Below are 21,645 nucleotides of genomic sequence, written 5' to 3'. Positions count from 1 at the left end.
TTCTAAGCTAATATAAACTCTCTACTTCTAAATGGTGAAAATCAGTTTTTCAAAGAAAGGCATTTTATTATATTTTTCAATAAAATCCATAAAAACATGGCTTGAACTCTAGAAGTCAAGTTGAATTTGCCTTGAGGAGGGGGGAAAGTTTTTTGTTTGTTCCTTCATTTGTTTTTGTTGTTGTTTTTCTAATTCTTTTTTTCTTCTTTGTGAAACATTTAACTTAACAAGTGTAACTTGAATTAAAATAATATTGGAATTATACAGCTCAGTGTTTTTATAGAGTCGTTGTTTCTGAAAGAACTGTGATTTGGTTTTATTTTACAGGACTGGAACGAAACGTTTTCCATAGATGTCAGCTTCTGTCTGCTGTGATGCTCCAGTCTGAGTGCTGCCTCGTTCAGCACTGATTAGTACTGGCAAAGGAGAGCAGCTTCTCAGAATGAGGTAGGTTTTATTCTCTTCCACAAGGCCTGATGAAATTCTTCACAGTCACTTTTCTGTTTAATATGAGTGAAGTCAGACAGGTATTCCAAGTCTGACTTTGCCTTGACTTGTCATTGGTTTTGTTGGCTTCCTCTGTGTTGGTATTTACCCAAGAGAGAAATTAATGAGTCCAGATGTTCTAGTGGGCTACAGTGTTCCATGAGCTTTCCGTTGTGTCACAGATTTGTTCCAGAGCATTCTTGGGCTGTTGTGACTGTTACCTGTGACTACAGGTACACTCTGTACTCCCTGTGCACGTCATCAGAAAGAGCATATCTTAGTTAACCTTCCCCAGGCAAGGTTACTTCCTAACAGAATGGTTTCAGGAGAGTGATTTGAGGAAGGTTTGCATGTTCTTATTCTTATTCTTATTCTTATTCTTATTCTTATTCTTATTCTTTTATTCTTATTCTTGTTCTTATTATTGTTAGACATAATCAGTGCTCAAAGGGCAGTACAATGAATAGGTATTGCCTAAAGGCCTTGGTTCTCTTTTGCTATTTTCTCACTGGTGGTAAAAGACATATTGAGGTGAGAGTTTGTTACTTAAACATGGGACTGGTAAATATGACACAAAACACGCAATAGACCCACAGCCATCTGGAATGGCAGCTGAGCCCTTGGCAGGATTCTGTAGGGTATGCAAAATGCATGAGTTGCCTCTGCTTAGCAGTCCTATCCTATATGTTAAATTTCTCTTTCAGGAAACTGTAAAAATTGGTTCAGTTTGGATTGTGATAGACTGTAATCCCAGATTCAGAGGTGATGTAGGAAATGAGGGGCACCAGGAGACCTGCAGGGAAAGAAGGGTTGAAACAAAGCAAGTAAAACTAGGAAGGTGTTGGACAGTAAGTGGGGGTGGGGGGGCGTTAATTTATCTTATTTTCCTTTGATTGCCTTTCCTACTTATACTTTTCATGAACTAGCAACCTTCAAGTGAGCAACATCTTTTCTGAGTTATTCTGTTGTGCATTATTTCACAAAAAGAAATGTATTAATTGCACTGTGCTGTACTGCATCTCCTCATTGTGTACCAAGTGTGAGGGAAAATATTACGGTCAGTATCTGACATGTGGAACTAATTTGCCTCTGTTGGAGTTCAGGGAGAGGTCTTGGCTGTAACAGTGGATGAAAACACCAGGAATTATAGGCACCTCACCTCATGATGCTTCATTTGTAGTTTACACTTGTGATGATATACTATGGATAAAATATGGGGACCATATCCTGGCCCCATTGAAATCAGTAGGAGTTTTTCTCTTAATTTCAACTAGCCCATGACCCTGGGAATCTCTACTGGCTCCTGGTGAAGGATTTGTTCTATTCCTGCCCCTAACTAGACCTCCTGTGAGGACTTAGTTTTTAATATTGCTACCAAATCTGCTTCTTAGGTAATAATTCTCTCTTATTGAAGTTTATTTTTTCTTGATTTTGGATGTCCTATGCTTGAAGGAAACATGTTTCTATACCTATATTTTTCTGTCCTTAAATATGACCGTACCATTATGGGTAATTATAGACTGAATCTCAGGAAATAGTATCTGATGAAAAGATAAAGGACTCCAGAACAATTTACCAAGGGATAGGGTGGCAATCCTACAGGTGAGTTATTATTATGCAAGTGCAGAAAACAAGGCTTAACTCTGAGAGGAAGACTAGATCACTTAATAGCTCTTTAATATCATCAGTTTCTATGACTGCAAATTCTTTCATGAGCATATGGCGGATTTTCCCCTTACTAACAGTTTGGATTTGATAAGTTTAGCTTTGTCTGTGGATGAAAAGATGTACTTCAGTATTATTCTTGCTATAGTAATAGGTTCTTTCACACTCTCACATCTGGAGCATGTGCTGCCCACAGGTCATTCATAACTTACAAATCCTTTGACTAAAGGGCACCAGAATTCTTATTTTCTACACAATATTTTTTTCTATCAGCTGATCAGTGGAGCTCTTTGCTTTAATATATTCCACTTATTGAATAGCACAGCCATTAGAGCCCAATAAAATTGTTGTCTGACATATGAGGATAAATTTTTGATTTCCAAAACCATGAATGCTACACCAAAGCTACTTCTAACTCTGAGATATTTTTAATGCAATTATTAATTGTTTCTGAAAAAGGGATAGATATGAAATGCTGAGTGTGCTCTTATCTGTTATCTGATTTATCTGTTTCAATATCTCAGGTTCATCGGCTCCTATTGGAAGTTTCATTCTATAGGTATATCTTGTTTTAGGAATTTTACAACGTTTGTCCTTAGAAATCTCTCCCAGTTTGGGCTGTGTTTTAACAAGTACACAGTTTATGCAGTGCATCTGTCCATATGCATCTGTATGCTCTGTTGGGGGTTTGAAGCTGAGTGGTAGAGATACTAAAAATGTTCTCTTCTGCATGTTCTGGCCCAAGTGTCCATATGAACGTTCTGTCATGCTTTGTTACACAAAGTTATGCTGGGAAGGAAGGCCATGAAGGTGTTAAGCCATTTTTGCCTAGTCCTATGGTGCTAATTTACCATTTTCTGCTCCCTGCATTTTGCATCATTCCTTTAAAACTGTGTAAAACCCATATTTTCCATCTTGGATCCCTTTGCCTTTACTCTCATAGATAAGTATCCTGGCTCTGATCAGTGTCTAAGACGGTTAACATTGCAGAGGGGATGGGGGTAAAGTATTTTCACCAGGGAAAAATCATTATGTCTGTCTACAATGGGTGTTGCTACTTTGAGTTCCTTGTTGTCTTCTTGGTGCCATTGTTTGTCACTTTCTGTACTGAACTGTGAGAGATGTTTAGGGCAGTCATGCTGAGTACGTGTATATTATATAAGTAATGAACCAAAATACTGAGTCTTGCTTGTTCCTGTTGCTTTTGGATCAACTCACTGAATCAATATTAATATTTTGCTTTGTTAATTAACTTGCCAAAGCAAACCACTTATTCACCTGAAAGAATACCCAGAAAACAAGACCCTAGTGTTCTTCTCCTCACAGTTGTTCCAGATGCTCCAGTATTTGAAGCATCCTGTAGGTGTAGTTGTACACTAATTTGTAAAAAATTGTAGTATAAGTAAATCCATTTTTTAATACAAGATTTTATAGTGATAAGAAGGTTTGATGGAAGGAAAATGATTCACTGCAATTTGTAACTTGGAGAACACAATCCATTTGACTCCTTTTTCTGTATAATACAAAGAGTTCATCTGTTGCACAATGTTCATTTTTAATTAAACATTTTATCATAGCACAGCCTTTTATTGACATTCCTCATAATAGAGCTGATAAGATCTTGACCTACTCTTCAATACAGCAACGTATAACTCAATACTCTGGCACACACTGTTCCCTTTGGAATTAAACCCACGCTTTTCTGATTTAATTTTAAAATTGTATGTACTTTCAGTGCCATTTATTTACTTTAACTATTTATACTCCTTTTGACTTATACATTTTGGATGGAACCATTTCTTGGGCTATCACTCCTGCTTGCTCAAGCTTTTACCTAGCTGGACCACTTTATTAAATCTTTTTCTCCTTTTTAAATTTCTTTTTTAAATTTTGCAATAAGAGGTGATTTATCACCTAATCTTGTTTCCTACTACACAGTCGTGTTTCCTACTGTACCTTTTGTGTACAGTTTTGATTATGTGTGCTAACTTCACTCACATATAGAATTTCTTATACCACAGAAATAGTTTATAGACTAGTTTATAGTATATATATTTTTATATAGTTTATTGAATTTCTGCTACCACAGAAATTCCTTTAGGTATTTCATGACAGGAGATTCCCGAAGATGTCCCCAAAGATGAACAACGAAGCTGATCCCTGTCAGTACCCTTAACAAACCCTGTGATATAAAGCTTCCCAGGACCAGGGGTTTAGCCCTACTGATAAGCACCCCTGTAGCTTGGCAGGATTTTGTCACCTCCAGAGGACCTGCACCAGGGGAATGGGAACCAATCCCTTCAGTTGGTAGTGGCTGCTGTGGTGCTGCTGACACAGAAGAGATCTGGAGACAAGCTGAACACAGAGCAGCATCCAGAGGGAATAAGCCCAAAGTACATTTCCAGGGCTTGCTGTTTCCTGCACTGTGTTTTAGTATTCCTCTAGATGGGAAAAACAGAATTCTCTAATATTTTGCTGCAGCAAATCACCCCTTCTGAGTCGAGCACCCACCATAATCACCTAAATTTCTGAGGATCATCAGGTGTTGCAAGACCCCATTTCTCATTAATCTTCACACCTCTTGCTATATCAGCTGTGTCAGATGATAATGACTCAGCTGCCCCATGCTTCTCTTTACAGTCAGTTTTGCTGTTCATCCTTCTCATGCTGCAGGCCTTCCACTGTTCACTATAAATGTGTATTGATTTGGGCTGAAAAATTTGAGGTAATTTAATACCCATTTGAAATTATTTCATGTAATAAATTGCAAAAAATGCAGAACTGTCTTGTACTTGAGAAGAGCTTTAAAGAAGAGGGAATATTCAACTGCTGAGGTTGTTTTCTTACACTGTGGCAGACTTCTTAATCTTCCTTGGTCAGCAAAGAAGTTAAAAATCACACAGGGCCTATGACAGTAGGAATTTACCATGTGCCAAATGTGTATCTTTCAAAGTTAAAACTTCCAACCTCTTTGGCCTTCAAAAAGCTCCAGATCTTCATGGATAAATAGGTATGTAATGAATTTAAATAAGTACTCACTAGATTTCTGAACAGAACCTAGATTTGTGATGGGGTTTTTTTGGCATATTTTTTCTCCAAATCTATAAGAAAATATACTGCCATGTTATTGGAAACGTAGAGTGTGTGACTTGAAAGAGAGAGTGCATTGAGCTTTTTTAATTGTTCTAAAAGGGAACAGTTTATAAAAAGGAGCAAGTTCATGGCCTTCTACACGCACCTGAACTGGAGAATTGTGAAAACACAACCAAGGTGTCCCTGGGGTACCTAGGACCCTGTCAGCACAGGTGCCACAAGGCACAGGTGCCTCTCTGTCTTGGTTGCCTCTGTCATCCAGGCTGGATTGATGAAGGCAAATCGGGGAAATGCCAGCAGAGCATTTCTAAAATTAATAAAATAATATCCTGGGTATTAAATATACATAAAACATGTTAGAAAAAAAATCTGTTGTATTTGCTGGTGAACATTTGTGTACATGTTCTCTTGTTTGTGGGAGACTAAAAAGCACATCATTTCCCACCATCTTTTTACAGAAAGCAAAGTAAAATATTTATGGGTAAACAACCCCCCCAAACATCTTCTTCAAATGGTTAATTTTTCAATGTAAATTTTGATAAGTATTTTTAAATGTTCATTTTCATTAACACCATTTTAAATGCACAAGTTAACTTGTTTTTAGTAGCAGAACTCAAATAATTGTAGAGCTTATTTCTCCAATAAGAAATATTTTATATAGTTAAAAAACCCCCAAACAACTTGGTTAGCTGTGTGTTATTTTATTCTAAGATACAGCCTCATCAGAGGGAAGGTGAAAGTTGGAATTAACTAAGTCTGTAATCTCATTTCAAAAGATGTATTCAAACTTATGTCAATGAGTATTTTGAATCCCTGTCCTTGGTCACACCCTGTATGTTCCCTGTGCAGTGTAGAGTTTGGCACAGGGAGCAAAACTGTGGAAGGACAAGTCCACAAAGGGCCACAGTGGTGGAAATTGGGATGGCCTGAGCCACTGTAGGTGGCTCTGGTTTGCTGATGGCAAATTACCAGCTTTCTAAAACTCATGAAAATTCACATCCACTTGATGTAAAGTCTAATTTGCTTCTGTGCACACTCAAGACAGGAAAAAAGTGTTTTAAGAAGAGGGGAGTTAGGTAGCACTGTTGTTTCTGTGTATATTTGTTTAGTGCTTTAGATTTTGCTGAAAGGCAAAGTGTCTTGACTGTGTGATTTGCTTACATTCAGCTCCTTAAGAAGGGATGTGTTTTGTTTATCAGCTTACTAGCTGACAAAATAGCATTCAAAGTTAGTTTTAGAGAACATTATTGGAATATTACAAGGACATTATTTAGAATGAGTGGATAAACTTTATTTTGTTGATGTTTTACTGGGGTTTATCTCACTATTTTATAGCAAACAGTTTAATGATTCATGAAGTGCCAAAGTTAATTGCTTAGATACTGATCTTAAACTCCTGTAAAAATAAATCTATTGACCCTAATAATTTGATTCTAATACATTATTAATATAAATATTTAGAGTGTTTCTTACATTAAAAAAAAAAAAGAACCAATCCATCTCAGTATTTGGACCTTTTCAAGTTCACAGATGGTCATGTAGGGAATACATACTGTACCTAGAGTACGCATATGTAAAGTAATGTGGGAAGTAGGGAGATGGAGAAAGCTGTCTCTTCACTTAAGACATCTAGCTAGAACTTACAAAGTGTGAGTTAATTTGCTGAATTCTACTATGAAAAATCTAACATTTTTCATGATTCCCCATGCATGATGGATACTTTGATCTCATGGGAGAATGTGAGAATTTTAACAGATTCTTTTGCTGAGCCTGCATTTTAGTAAACTTGCCTTCTTTTTATAAGATGAGGTAAATTTCCTGCCATTTTTGTTTCTTCACCTTTTCTCTTAGCTTTATTTTATCGCAAAAGCCTATTAGAGCAGTCACATTTTTTATTTCAAATTGGATAAAGTCAACAGATTTTAGCTCCGAATTGTGTATACATGATGCATAATTTTTATGCAACTTCCTGCTAGGATGTTCTCTTCCTCCCTGTACCCACATGCACACTGAATTACAGTTTTGGTGTGGATTTAATGAAAGGACGTTTTGCTCTGCAATTGCTCTCAGCTTTTGTATTTAGTGGTGTGATATGGCAGATTTCACTGCATCCATAAAATATGAGTGAGCATCTATAAACTATCCAAGAGAAAGGAGTTTTAAGGAAGTGGTTGAATGAGGAGAGGGTGACTGTATAAAAAGAACAAAAAAGGAAGTTCTCCCAGTACATACACGGGCAAAAAAAGAAGAGGTCATTTGGGCAAGAAAGCGTGTAGGCACCCTGTTGAAATTGTACATTCTATGTGTAGATGATGTGTTGAAATTGTAAATTCCACATGGCATTTGGTGTGTTCTTTGAGTGTGCATGTGTTGGTGTAAGGAAGTTCATCCTCTGTTCCCTGTGCTGCTCTCCAGGGATTCACAGCCTGCAGTCACAGCCACACCCACCAGCCGCCAGATTGTGTGGGGAAAAAACCAACCTGCAACAAGTATTTGCTAGAAAGTCCCACTTGAACAAAGCGCTTTAACTGACTCCTTAGGCAGTTGCGAGCATTTGTGGAGAATTAACAGACAGAAAAGGCCCTCTTTTCTCCCCAGCCAGGAAAAGAGCACAGTTTTGTGCTCTGAGTGACCAGTCACGCATCGCGAATAACGAATCGTGATTGTTCCTATTGGTCAGTTAAAAACTGTGTCACAGGGTCAAATATGTTTGCATACACTGCTCTAGGACTTGTGGCTAATGAAGTAATTAATAACACTTGTGACCTATTTGCAGACACCTGGTGAAGAGATTTAAGGGCTCTATCCATTGGCTGTACTTCTCAATTCCAGCAGCCCCTAGCTAAAAATATGTAAAATCTAGACTAGAACAAAATAAGTTTCATCATGTGATAGCAAAGTCCATCCTCAACACCTGCTGTGATATATCCTTTATTGATTGGAATAACACAGATGATGGGTTTTGGTTTTGTGAGCCCGTTCAGTCTAAACCAGAAGAACCCCAGGCCTACAGAACCCTGAAATACCTGTATTATTTTTCAATCATCTTTTAAGTATGAGATACTGTCACAGTAATTATATTCTTTGATTAATATATGCAGTAATGATTCAGACAAGCACTGTTCAGAGGTAGGCAAAGGTCTAATCTGCTCTTCCGGGTGTTTGTACTTACTGCAAGGATCAAGTTTTTTGGTGGTTGCCAGGAAGAAAAAGAAGCCTTAGTGGGGGAAATGATGAGCAGGGTTGGTCCCAGACACTCAGCTTCAGCCTTAAAACTTTCCTATTCCAGTGATTATTGCAAGCAGAAATATCTTCCCAGATGAGTGCCAGGAGGAGGGAGTGGAGCCCAGGGCTGGGAGCATGTAAAACTCAGAACCACAAGATTTTAAATTCCATTGTATATTTAGTGCAGTTATTGTTTTTCTGGGACTGATGTGCTGCTCTAAAGAACAAGTGAAAACTGCATCAGTCTCTGTGTCATTGCATTTCACACAGATTTTACTTTAATATTCTATTTTGTACTTTCAAAAGAAGAAAAAACAGTTTTAAGGAAGAAGTAAGGGAGTGTTTTGGTTAGGAAGCAGCACATAAACTTTATGACACCTAGTTTGTAAAATCCTTAGCATCTCTTTTGCTTTTTGTTCTGTAATTGATTACTAGCACCCCCTTTAACCCACCTTAAAGGGCAAGCAGGAAATTCATGTTTTCGTTCATCAGCCCGTCCCTCTGAAAAGCGTTCAATATTAAACCAGTTTGCAAGAAGCAAAGGCAGAAGAAACAAGAGGCCCAGTTAGACCGTGGCAAGGTTAGGAGATGCATGTCTGGTGCCTGCAGCAAATATCGGCTCTTGTTCCTGTACAATTTTTGCATGGGGAGACCAAGTTAATTGGGGTATGGCTCTGTTCTTTCCTTTATGTGTGACCTTTTATTATCTCTGTGGCCCTGTAGTTCATGCAGTGTCATAAAGCTGTGGGAAAGTCTTGCAGCTGGTGTTATCAGCTGCTGGAAATTAACTTAAAAACTGAAATATTTGTGTTTCCTTTTGCCTGAAGGTGTCTGGGAGTTTTTAAATTGCTACGAAGGTGCAATTATTGTAGTTGTTATTTTGCTGAGCATTGTTTGCGTATCTTTTTCCCTTCTTTCTCTCCTCTTCTTTCCCCTACTGCTTTTTAGTGCAAGCTGTGGGCTGGCAATCAGGTGTTGTGCTGGGGCAGGGGGGTTACTTTAGGAGGGGGGTTACATGGCATAATTCCCACGAATGTAGGAGGAGGATGAAAAAGATAAAGAAATTTTGTTTTTCTGAGCTAGAGGATTCTCTGCATGACTTCCCCACTGATGGGATCATGTGCTTTCAGGCTGAGATTTTATTAACAATTCAAATGGAAATTGAGGGCACAGGAGGAGCAGATTCTCACATAAACTTGATCTGTCCATGAATGCAGTTCTCTGTTTGCCCTGACCCTGCATGGCTTAAGACACTGCCTGTGAGGCCTGAGTGCCAGACACAAAGACCGAAATGAAAAGCAAGCACATTCCAGTAGTCTGCACAAAGGCAATGGAGCAGTTTCTAGCCGTCTCCCCAGGGAGAGATCTTATCTCCTTGCAGCTAAACCCCTTTAGAGTGTTTATTTGTACTCTAGCACCCGAGGTTTATGAATTGATATGGACGCTGATTAAACTGTAAGTTTCCTCCGTGGGTCTTTTTGGGAGACACGGAGGTGTTCCGCCTGTAATTTCTTTCCCAAATTCCTATCGATATTTATCGAAAAAGGTTGCTTTGCTTTCCTGGAGAGCGGACGCGGGCAAGCGCTGAGGGAAAAGGTTGTCCAGAAAGTACATTTGTTAATTAAAGTCATCCCCAGCCTCGGGAGAGTTTTGCAGAACTTTGTTTTGAGGACACATCCCCTGGATTTGGCGCTCCGAGCAGGAAGGCCAGCGGCGCAGCGCTGGGGAGGCTGCCCTGAGTGGCTGCAGCGGTGAAATGTGCTGTGCACGGGGTGACCTTGTGCTAGGGAGGCACAGGCAGGACACGAGGCCAGGCTGCTGTGGCCACATCTGCAGGGCCATCGCTTTCCGCCAATGGCAGTCGGTGCGGGATGCTGCCTGCCGGGAATTCTGCTGGGCCGGAGAGACAGGGGGTGGGCGACGGCGCTTTGCTGGGGGTTTTGTCATTTCTTTTTGAGGCTGGAGAACACCTCCCAGTGCAAGGATATCATTCATACTCCCTTGATGTTAATATTGTGTCAGTATATTGCTAATAATGTCAGTACATAATGGAGATTCCTTAATCAAACTATTAAACGTTGATACTTCTGGCTCTCCTAAACAGGCTTCCTTTTATGAAAACTCCCTGAAACAGTAGGAAAACTGTAAAAAACCAAATGTGTTAACTGTGTTAATTCCAAAGAGTCACAATATTAATTGTCCTAGTTTTCCTTATTTTCAGCCACAAAAGAAAAGGAAAATAGCCTCAAAGCAAAAGCCAGCAACTTTTAGATAGGAAATCATAACCATATGTTCTTTCAGTTTTCTTACAGCGTTTAAAAGTTTCAAACATTTTGATACTCCTGAAAGTATTTAAATTAGTGGGACAAGATTAGCAAGAGATATTGATTCAAATAGTTTTGGTTCCTTAATTTTATGGGTTTATATTATCCAAAATTAATGGCTATACTTAGGCAAATTGTCAGTAATTGGTGACAAAATTGCTTTATTGCTTTTCTTTCATTTGATGCTAATTAATGGCTCTACATTATGAAGTTCAAGCCTCTTCTGTATTTCTCCATAAATATTAGTGGTAATGTGTTGGGCTAAACTTTTTCTTTAGTCTATGCAATAATTGCCTTATAGAAATGTGATAACAAACACATTTCTGGCAAGATTTTTCCTGAAAGAATATAAATGTTATTTGCTTAAGAGCTTAAAGTCATTTTGATATGAAAGAAACGTTAGTAACATAATGTGTTCATTGATTCATGTGATAAAACAATAGTTTTTCATATCAAAGTACTTCCTAGAAACTTACTCAGCAGTTACTTTATAAAATCTGGACTTTGCTTTGTTTTACCAGTTAAAACCCCCTTACCTCTCTCCTGCTAGTTTACTGTGTTTGAGGAAAAAGTTTCTTTTTCAGTGGACTAGAATAACACCACAGAATTTTTCATGATATTTTCCACCTGTAACTGGTATTTGGTACAGAGCAGTATTTATCCATATTTCTCCAAACTAAATTATTTTAATGATACATAAATGTATTAAAGTCTAAAATAGATGCAGTAAATAAAAGCCACTTCTAATTTTGGGGATTTTTTAAAATACAAGAACAGTGGAAAAAAACAGATTGTGTGTGTTATTTTTTGTTTTCTAAGAATTTTTTTTTTTAAATAATGAATATATATCACAATTTTTCATATTTTTGTCATATACTAAAGTAGAATAATGAAGCTAAATAACAAATTGACTACTAAAAGGGAGTTTTAGTGGCCTTGTAAGAATAAATTAGTAAAAATAAGTAAAAACAAATAGTTTTCAAAATATAAGGGGAAGTAGTCGCTAAACTTTTATAGGTTCACAAATTATCCATATTTCTCTGCTGTCTAATCTTGTATTGCTAAACCAAGAGAATGGTACCTTTCACTGGTAGAAGATTGCACTAAGGATAAACTATTGTCTCTGTGGTTGTTGACAAAGTTCTGTTTATCTTTAATCTGAGGTATACTCAAAGTTTTCAAAATTGTGATTTACTAATCCTTGAAGTGTTTTTTTCATCTTTTGTCATGAGTTATGCTTGACATTTTTTTCTATTTATATATTAATGAACATTTATTAAATGTGTTAATATTTCAGTCATGTGATATTATGTAAATAAATCTTTAGAATCACTGAACTTTATAAACAAATTGTTACCTCTTTTTGACGTGATTTTTTAAAATGTGTTCTCTCCCAAAAGAAGTTCTGAGAAAAAGGAGAGAGAAAAATTTAGTTGCTTTGTTGTGCTTGAATGTGAAGGTGGTATTGCTGGACTTCAAACTTCTGTGTTTGTGTGCTCTGAGTTTGACCTCTGCAGGGAAGCAGGTATTCCCTTGCAGTGCCTACACAGACTTTATGTTCTCAACTTAGGTGTTTTGAGTTTCCTCATAGATAATGAGCCAAACTCAGGTAAACAGTATGACTTCTCAGAAGTAAATGAAAGGAAGAGGAGACTAATTAGGATCACTAGAATTAGGCAGAACAGTGGCAGTCTGTGGTATAAAATGTGAATTTAATCTTGCCAGAGAATCTGCCCACAGCGTTCACTTGTCAGTGCCTGAAATAGTGCTGTCTTAGGCTGCCATTTGAGCAGCCATTTATGCTGCTTTGCTGAACTAACCACACTGAAAACCAGTGAAAACGAGGGGATAGTTCTTTGGGGAGGGCGATAGCTTTCATGACAAAGATGACCTTTGAGTGGTAGCTGAACGTGTTTTTGTATGTTACTAGAAAGCAAAACAACACTTCTGCAAATTGATGTTGATGAGGGATTAAATTTATGAGTTTTTGTCTGTTGTGATGAAATACAGACTCAATTGATAAAACATTTTATTGTAAACTGAGAATTTACCACGTGGACTGAATTGATCGAGAAGGTTCTGCCTTCATATGGAAATCTGTGAAATTTGCAAGTGTTCTTGAAAATCCCAAATCTAAATGTAACTTAGAAATGAAGTAAATTAGAAATTCCTTAGAATTTCTTTCCATTTCTTTTCAACCCTTGGGAGCTATCTTGATTAATTCATGTTGCACTTGTCATAAATGGTGTCTAGCTTGTACTTGGTGTGTTTCTTCAGCTTTTGGCTGTGGTTCTTGCCCACTGATACAAGAAAGGAAAGGGGAGGGAAGGAAGCCCCTTGCCCTCAGCTCCCAGTTTGCTCTGTCCCTTTTGTACATGAAAAATTTTGTTTTCCCTGCCTTCACAAAGTGCACAGGGTGAAATATGTGCTGCCTGATCTGTTTGCTCTTCACAGCAATGCAAGTGCTCCAAAGGGTCAACCACACCACCTCACTTCTGTTACCCAATTTGAGTATCTAATCTGGGCTTTTTCCAGGACAGTCTGGGCATCCTTGTTTTGGCCTTTTAGAATAGCAATTTTCTTCTCACTGACTCTGTAGGGACTCTGAAGTCATGGTGTTGTTACTTCTATGAAACTGTGGCATAAAGACTTCCCAGCTTACTTCCTTCTGTGAGTGTTGTCAGCTTTTCTGGCAAATTCTATGATTTTGATGTCTAGTATTTAATATTGGCCATACACTAATATGGCATTGTCTCCTATATGTATAAGGTATTTCAGCTCTGACTTCTGTGCTTGGAAGTTTTCAATGATACTTTAGATATTTTTTGGCTTTTCAGTAGTCATTTTTAAAGAAAATACACTAATCTTAAAAAGTCCTGGTCAGTCCTGGGTGAATGTAACCTCAGGGGACAGTCACCAAATTTAAAAATTCTTTTTATTTTAATTTCTCTATTGATAATTCAGGTTTAGATACTGTTCTGAAAGATAAGTATATACAGATTTTTTTTTCAGTATACTTTTAATAATACCACCTGTTTAGTGATCATTCATGTAATTCTACTTAAAACTGGATATATTATTGAAAATTAGTTCCTTTTGCATCTACTGTGTAAATACACTCTAAAAAAAGAACTGAAACTGAAGTTGTTGCATGCCTAAATTTGATAAATAGGGATGACTCAAGGAATCTTTCTAATTTGAGGAGTCATGACTTTCTCAGTCTCCTACCTACAGCCAAGTCATATTTGATTGTTGGTACATGAAGAAAAGATAAGGGAAAAAAAAAAAGACTGAGCATGGACGTAATAATGAAGAAACAATGCAGCACAGTCAACCAGGCATGAAGAATTATGAATTGAAGCTAAGAGGCCAAGTGTCTCATCAGCTGGATTTTAATAGTGCCTGGCAGAAGTGCTTGTACTTGTACAGCAATTGTTTTAATATCTAATTGTGTTTCAAGCTGAAATATGACAGTCCGTCTTGAAACATGAAGAGAACATTTCCTGTGATGCAATGTCTGAGCATTTCTTTACATACTGAACTGAGATCAGAAAATTGGTGATACTTGTGTTTTCAGATTCCAGGAGCTTCCTAATTATGCATAAGTAAAGCTGTATCCTGTACAGTTTTACTATTGTTATTTCTTTCCTCTTCCTGTCTTTATAAGTCATCTTGTTTACTGCATTCACTTGATATAACTTGTTCCTTCTTTTTTGTTGTGCTGTTTTTGGGTTTTTTTATACTATTAGCTGCTTCACTTGCTAGTTAGCAGAATACCTGGTTTTTCATGGGGAGTGCAGCTACAAAAGCAATGTACACTTTAAATATAAATGTGACCCAAAGCTGACGTCTGAATTATGCTTCTGATAATCTAGCATTACCCTAACAGGGTCAGGAGTAAAAGATCATAATAATTGAGGGTTAGGAAAAAAAGAGTTTAAAAAAAGCTTAAATTTTCAGGATGCATGCTGAAATGGATGCAATATTGAAAGTGTAGCCTGGTTTTGAAATGGGTTTTTTTCGTTTTATTTCTCATGATCGATTGGTATGTGAAGCTGGAGCTTTTCAGGAGAAGTCTGGGATTATGAGTGCATCAGCCTCTGCTTTTAGCACAGCAACGAGGTTATCAATAATGCATTGGAGATCTCACAATCCTTGAACATAGGGAAATCACAGCTGGTGTGGGCTTATTGTTGAAATTGCAGATTTGCGCCAAGAGGTCACGACAACTGCATGTCAGACGGTCACACACACGCACACAGACATGTCTTGAGGGAATGAGGGGAATAATGTCTGAAGAATTGCCAGTGCCCATGTTATTTAGAAACTCTTCATATGTTTCTGTAGTTCAACTTTAAAAGCAGCATATTTAATGCTGCTTGCAGCAGCCTTTTGACATTTTGGCCTTTCCCAGTATTGTAAGTTTTATTGTTTTCCTGACAAGTTTATTCATATACTAACAGCTTGCTTGGCAGCAATGTTCAGACTCAATACTTAGGCTTTCTGGTCACGGTGATGGCTGGCAGTAATAGAGAGGGAGAATAAGTGAGTGTGGAAATGCAAAGCTGTCTCTTGTTACATTTTATCGATCTCATTCTGGTGTCATTCAATTAAGACAGAAATGTGATGGATAGTGTCTGCATAGATCCCTACTTTGCTTTCCAGCCACTCTATATAAAGCTTTTCGGGGGGAGGGAGGAGTAAAGAGAGTGTGAGGGGAGGAGGGGGTAGCAAATCAAAGATGTAGTGTGATTTGAATTACAGATCAAACTTATCTTTTAAAAAAATCATTATTCTAAAGCTATGCTGAAAAGCAATATTAGCAGAGCTAGCATTCTCTGTTGTCTTGCTAATAAGTATGTGTAAATGTCCAGCACATTGTTCATTGCAGTTGAAGTAAGGTTGGTAGGTTTTTTCCCCCCAGATCTTGTCTGTGGTTTATGAATAAACACTTGATTCTTGTGAATTTAATACACAGAAATGAAAGGATTTACTTGCCTAAGAGGGTTGTCTGCATGCTGTAGGGCAGTAATTCCAGATAAACATCTGAAGATAAGAGCTGTCATTTCAGCCCATTGTTTACTTTAAATATGGTGGAAAAAAATCTAGAAGCTCTCTCAGTGTAGTACAAAAACATAGAGATTAGCTCCATGGGTTTAAGCAGACCTACATCAATGCACTACCAAGCCTCTTGCCCAATCTTCACACAGTGGTAACTTCAGAACTAATAAATTACTTTCAATCTAACTCAGTTTTCTGCCTAAGATGTGAATGAGGCAATCCTAGAATGCATGGGTAATTTCCAGACATGTTTTTTTATCATTAGACTTGGGACAGGCTCCTTAAATGTTCTTTAGGGTGTTCAGGCTCCTTAGTTCCCTGTGAGGAAAGCCTTGATAAATCTCATCTCCTGGATTTCCTTCCCATCTTCTCTGTTAGGAGGTAGGAGGGGGCTGTCTGTCCAGTTCACCTCTGTTCCCATGGAACTTCTAAGGGAAGGGTTTGCAACCCAAAAACCTATGTTCAGGGCAGGTTTGGGATTCTCTGCTGAAATGAGGTTACCTGGGCAAAAGCCAGAACCAAAATACTTTGTAGATGTATATTGGCCATTCCAACAGTCACAAACAAGAAAAGACCAGCCAACCAAAACAAAAGGGCAAACAAAGCTGTGCCACATGCAGCATGTAGGGCTGGTGTTCCTGGCTTTCCAGCCATTGTGGTTGTTGAGGATGTTCCACTTTTCACAGCCTCTCTCCCAAACTCATTTTTCCTGCCCTGGGGAGCAAAGAAGCCCTAGGAGCAACATTTTAACTAAGAGCCTTGGGGTTTTGATGTTCAGGACTGTATTTTACTTGCAACTGTCGTTATTGAGTACACATTTACCACTGTAGAAGACATTAATTACGATCTAAGAAATAATTATATTGTAAGGTTTTAAAGTTTTAAGGTATTTAAGATTTAAGCCACATTTTGCATTTAGAAATGACAACACACTTCTGCTATTCATTCAGATGAGTATTCTGAGTGCTTGTTTGTGGTTACTGCGTGCCTCAGGTTAACAGCAGTTACTTGGTGCTCTGCAGAGCCTACAACAGAGCTATGGCCTCAGTTCTGGATTCCTGGGCTTGAAGATCAAACGTCAACTGGGGTTTGAGTTTTTGGAACTACAGAATTTGACATTAGAGGTTGGGATGAGATGAACCAAATTTTCTCAGAATAATTTGACCTTGTGCTATTAGAGGTTTCTGTTAAATTGATCAGCAGCAGTAATACTGCCATGAGCACAAAGTGTCTTCCCGTTGTGCAGGAGTTCTACCAGGGATCTCTAACTCATCTTCTGAGGACCCTTGGCAGGAATCACATGACAAAAGTGCTCCCTTCCAGACATGAGGATGCAAGGAGGGTCTCAGGCCCTTCCAGTCATTGCTGGTTTTTTACATAAAAGCAAAGATAGGTATGCTCAGGACTCTGAATAATTGTTGAACCTCTTCTTTGAGGGCTGATCTAGACTGGAGATGCTGTTTAGATGAATCATGGATGTTTAATTCCCATTGAAATTGTTGAAATCTGCAGGATATTGAGTATATACAGCTTGAATACTTGTTCCAGTGTCAATATCTTTGGAAATTACTTTTAATATAAGAGAGAGGTAGACTTTTGTTATGCTTCTATCCCCTCCTCAAAGTGGCATTGTTTTTATTATTAAAATTAAATCATAGTATAACATTGTTTGTACAACATCCCCTCTTAGTTGAGGAGACTTTCAGTGTTGACCATTTGATACATCATGTATTTGCCATGCAGGTAAAAAATAAAAAATATTAGAATACATTTAAAGCAAATAATGTTGCCTAGATTTTATAGGCGATCTCCTAGCCAATGCTGTTGGTATAACTGCTTAAAATAAAGAGTTAAAGTGATTTCCTCATTTAACATCCTGACTCTGCACAGGTTTCTGTTTCTTTCTCCGCTCCAAACAGAGAGTTTGCTTTGCTCCTTCCTGGCTTTATGGGCTCACATAATGTAACATACAAAATAGTTTTGCATTTTTAATTACTGTTCATTTAACTGCAGGAAGGAAAATATTTGTGGCATAAAAAAAAAAAAAAAGAAAATATTTTTTAAAATGATGTGGCTTTGTGGGAGGAGACTAAGGGGCCTTGAGTAGCAATCTAAAAAAAAATTAACCAATGCAAAATTTAACCATGATTTTTAAAATTTGACTGTCTGGATTGTTTTCAATGTTTCATTGAAGTATGTCAGGTTCTAACAGCCATACATAAAATAACATTAGGAAAGACAACCAGTCTCTAAAATAAGCACTACTAATAAGCTCTACAAGGAAACTTTTAATATAATTTTTCCACCGCAAGCTTCTCTTTCCCCTGACCTCAGTGAAGAAAGTCCATTGAGGGGTACTTTTGGTTAAATTCAATACACTGACAGCTGTCTCTGGAGCTGAAACTGAACAGGCATTAACTTTATAAAACTTGATTTAGGTGGTTTCAAGTCAGTGTCACACTTTTTGTAGATGTCCGCATTTCATAATTCCAGAAGCAGTACCACAAGAATTACTTGTTTTGTACAGTATTTTAATCTCAGAAGGGAACAGCTAAACCAGCAGAAACCAAACTTGTTTTAAGACATACCATACACTCGAATTTCCAGTTTTGTTTCTAGACTTCAGAAATTCACAGAAGATTGAGGAGAGGAGGGAGGGAGGCTTCCTAAGCACAAGCACGCAAGTGGTTATGGCCTATTGTACTCTTTTTAGAATTGAAATATTTCAATAGCTTGAAAATGAGCCAGACAGACTGTATATTATGAACAGGGGAAAAAGAAAAAAAGGATACAAATAAATAAAGAGCAGCTGCAGTTCTGTTAGCAGTGCAATAGAGTTAAAAGAGACCTGAAAAATTATAGCTGACATTATATATACAAATCTAGGAGAAAAGAACCCTAAAGTATATCAAGTCTTGTCATATTCTGTTCTGAACTTAGGATTCAATGTTTAATGTATGAGCAACAATTTTTTTTTTTCAAGTGCTTCTAAGGAATTAGGATTAAATATACCAGACACAAGGCAGAGCTTTGAACAGCTTACTTGAAAGCAGAAAGAAAGCAGTATCTGAGTCAGATATATTTTGGCTATTATCATCTGTAGCAGGAATTTACAAGTAATTGTCTACAACATGAAGGTAGAAAATATTAGCATTGTTTAAGAAAAATTACTTTTTGTTTTGGAATTATTTTTGGGATTCTCAGATTCCTGGATTTTATTCCTTGGTATTTAACTGTTGGTGGAGTGGACAGTCATGTTTTTCCAATGTGGAATTGACCTTTATCACTTCAATGTACAGAGAATGTCTAAGTATTGTTACATTGTTTGGTAATTAGAACACTTTAAGTGAGGAAAAAAAGAGAAGTATTCAGAGTCTGCTTGAATTTGAAATCTGCATCTGCAGAGTATGGCAAACATTCACTCAATATCTGTGTGAAGGTTGAATACATAAATACCATTTTTCTTTATTGCACTTTCTCCAGAAAACTAAAGATAGGAGAATAGCCTTGTTTAGCCTTTCCTTTTGATTTTTTTGGTGTTAAGTAGTCTTGTCCATTAATCAGAAACTGGACAGTCTTTCACAAACTGGCCCAGCTGAAGAGGAATCAATGGTGCTTATGCTTTTATTCCACCTGAAGTTCAGTCTTTAATACATATAGTAATTCTGATTGTCAGAAAATGTCAGATGGTAGACATAACAAGAACCACATGCTAGAGGAGGGTAAACTTAGTTTAATCTAGGAAAGAATCAATAAATAAAGGTGGAATGCTTTATGAATTTAGTCCTAATAATGATTACATGTGGTAATGGTGATTACTAAGATTTTGAAAGTCAATTCAGGAATGAAGTCATGTTAATTTGCTCTAAGGAAGACAAACAAATACCTCCTATTCATTAGTTTTTGGGCTGGAACAATTGGCAAAACTCTTCCTACTGATTTTTTATGTGCAATTCTGAAAATCAGTTTTCGTAACTCTGGGGTAACCCACAAAATAGAGAGAAGTAGTGGGACAAGTCATGCTAGCAATCATTGAATCATCATAGAATCAGAATGGTTTGTGTTGGAAAGGACTTTAAAGATCATCTTGTTCCAAACCCCTGCAATGGGCAGGAACACCTTCCACCAGGCCAGGTTGTACAGAGCTGCATCAATCCTGGCTTTGAACACTTCCAGGGGTGGGGCAGCCACAGCTTCTCTGGGAGACTTGTTCCAGTACCTCAACATCCTCACAGTAAAAAATGTCTTCCTAATATATAATCTAAATCTATCTACTTTTAGCTTAAATCTATTTCCTCTATTACTATGTGCCCTTGTAAAAAGTCCCTCTCTTCAGCTTTTTTGTAGGCTCCCTTCAGGTACTCTGGGGGGGTTCTAGTGTCTTCCCATAGCCTTCTTTTCTCTGGGCTGAACAGTCCCAGTTCTCTCAGCCTTTCCTCCCAGCAGAGCTGCTCCATCCCTCTGATCCCCTTGGTGCCTGCTCTGGCCTGGCTCCAGCAGGTCCCTGTCCTTGCTGTGCTGGGAGCCCAGAGCTGGATGCAGCCCTGCAGGTGGGGTCTCAGCAGAGCGGGGCAGAGGGGCAGAATCCCCTCCCTGCCCTGCTGCCCACGGGGCTTTGCATGAGCCCAGCACACGGGGGGATCTGGGCTCCCAGAGCACACAGCCAGGGCATGTTGAGCTTATGTGGACATTAATAGTGATTATGGAAAATACATCTGTGATCAATGTATCTGTTTTGCATCTTTATATTCTAGTAGGAATATTGCCTCTTTATTTTGGTTTCAATAGAACAACTCTAGTTCTCAGTGGTCAATATGTGTTTTTACACTGTGCTCCAAGTATTGGCAAACAACAGGAAGTGGAAGTCTATGTGGCAGAGCCTGAACTGGTAGTTCCCAACACTAGGGAAAGGGACCTGGGTGTCCTGATCCATGGCCACTTGGACATGAGCCAGCAGTACCCTGGCAGCCAGGAGAGCCAACCCTGTCCTGGGGGCATCAAGCCCAGCATCTCCAGCTGTGCAAGAGAGGGGATTGTCCTGCTCTGCTCTGGGGCAGCCTCACCTCGAGTGTTGGGGGCAGTTTTGGGTCCCACAATATATGAAAGGCTTTAAAATATTAGAGAGTGTCCAAAGAAGGGACACGAGGATGGTGAAGGCCCTTGACGGGAAGCCATATGAGGAGTGGCTGAGGGCACTTGGTCTGTTCAGCCTGGAGAAGACTGAGGGGAGACCTCATTGTGGCCTTCAACATAAGGGGAAGAGGGGAAACAGACGCTGATGTCTCTTTGAGATCATCCCTTTGGTTAGCTATTAGGAAAAGGTTTTTCTCCAAGAGAGTGGTTGGGCACTGGAACAGGCTCCCAAGGAAGTGATCATAGCACCAAGCCTGACAGAGTTTAGAAAACTCAGGCTCTCAGGATGTTGGACAACACTCTCAGGCACATGGTGGTATTCCTGGGGGGGGGATTCCAACTCTGCAGGGCCAGGAGTTGGACTCAATGGTCCTGATGGATCCCTTCCAACTCAGCACATTCTATGATTTTTCCACGAATGTGGTACTGTGGTGCTATTTTGATTAAAGATGTTGTCCAGTCTGGAAACTACAGTAAAGATGTTCCTTTTAAAAGGCAGGATAGACTTTTTTAGGCTGTCTGCTTTTTTTTTTGGCAGCTCTCTTCTAGCACTAGGGATTCCAAAATCTGAATTGTATTTTCCAGCAAATGTCAGATGCTGACAGTAAATTTGAAAACAAGATAAGTTATTTATAGGTAAATAAAATCTAGTTTCTGC

General features: G+C 38.4%; 1 protein-coding gene across 9 annotated transcripts in view; it reads left to right on the top strand.

Moving 5' to 3' along the window:
* The window catches only part of LOC135294941 (uncharacterized), a 326,225-nt gene that overhangs the window by 148,448 nt on the left and 156,132 nt on the right, over positions 1-21,645 (top strand). Inside the window, exon 14 of one of the 9 annotated variants that reach the window (XM_064410887.1) lies at positions 328-447. In XM_064410887.1, coding sequence (XP_064266957.1) covers positions 443-447 — 5 coding nt within the window. In that variant the 5' untranslated portion in view covers positions 328-442. Of the gene's footprint in view, positions 1-327; positions 448-733; positions 831-4,675; positions 5,162-9,011; positions 9,136-21,645 lie in introns of those variants that run through there. The other 8 variants (XR_010356932.1, XM_064410888.1, XR_010356922.1 and 5 more) reach the window with 8 other exon arrangements.

This window comes from Passer domesticus, chromosome 2 (assembly GCF_036417665.1).
Source record: "Passer domesticus isolate bPasDom1 chromosome 2, bPasDom1.hap1, whole genome shotgun sequence".
In the NCBI taxonomy this organism is placed as follows: domain Eukaryota; kingdom Metazoa; phylum Chordata; class Aves; order Passeriformes; family Passeridae; genus Passer; species Passer domesticus.
This window is presented reverse-complemented; position numbering and strand designations above follow the sequence as displayed.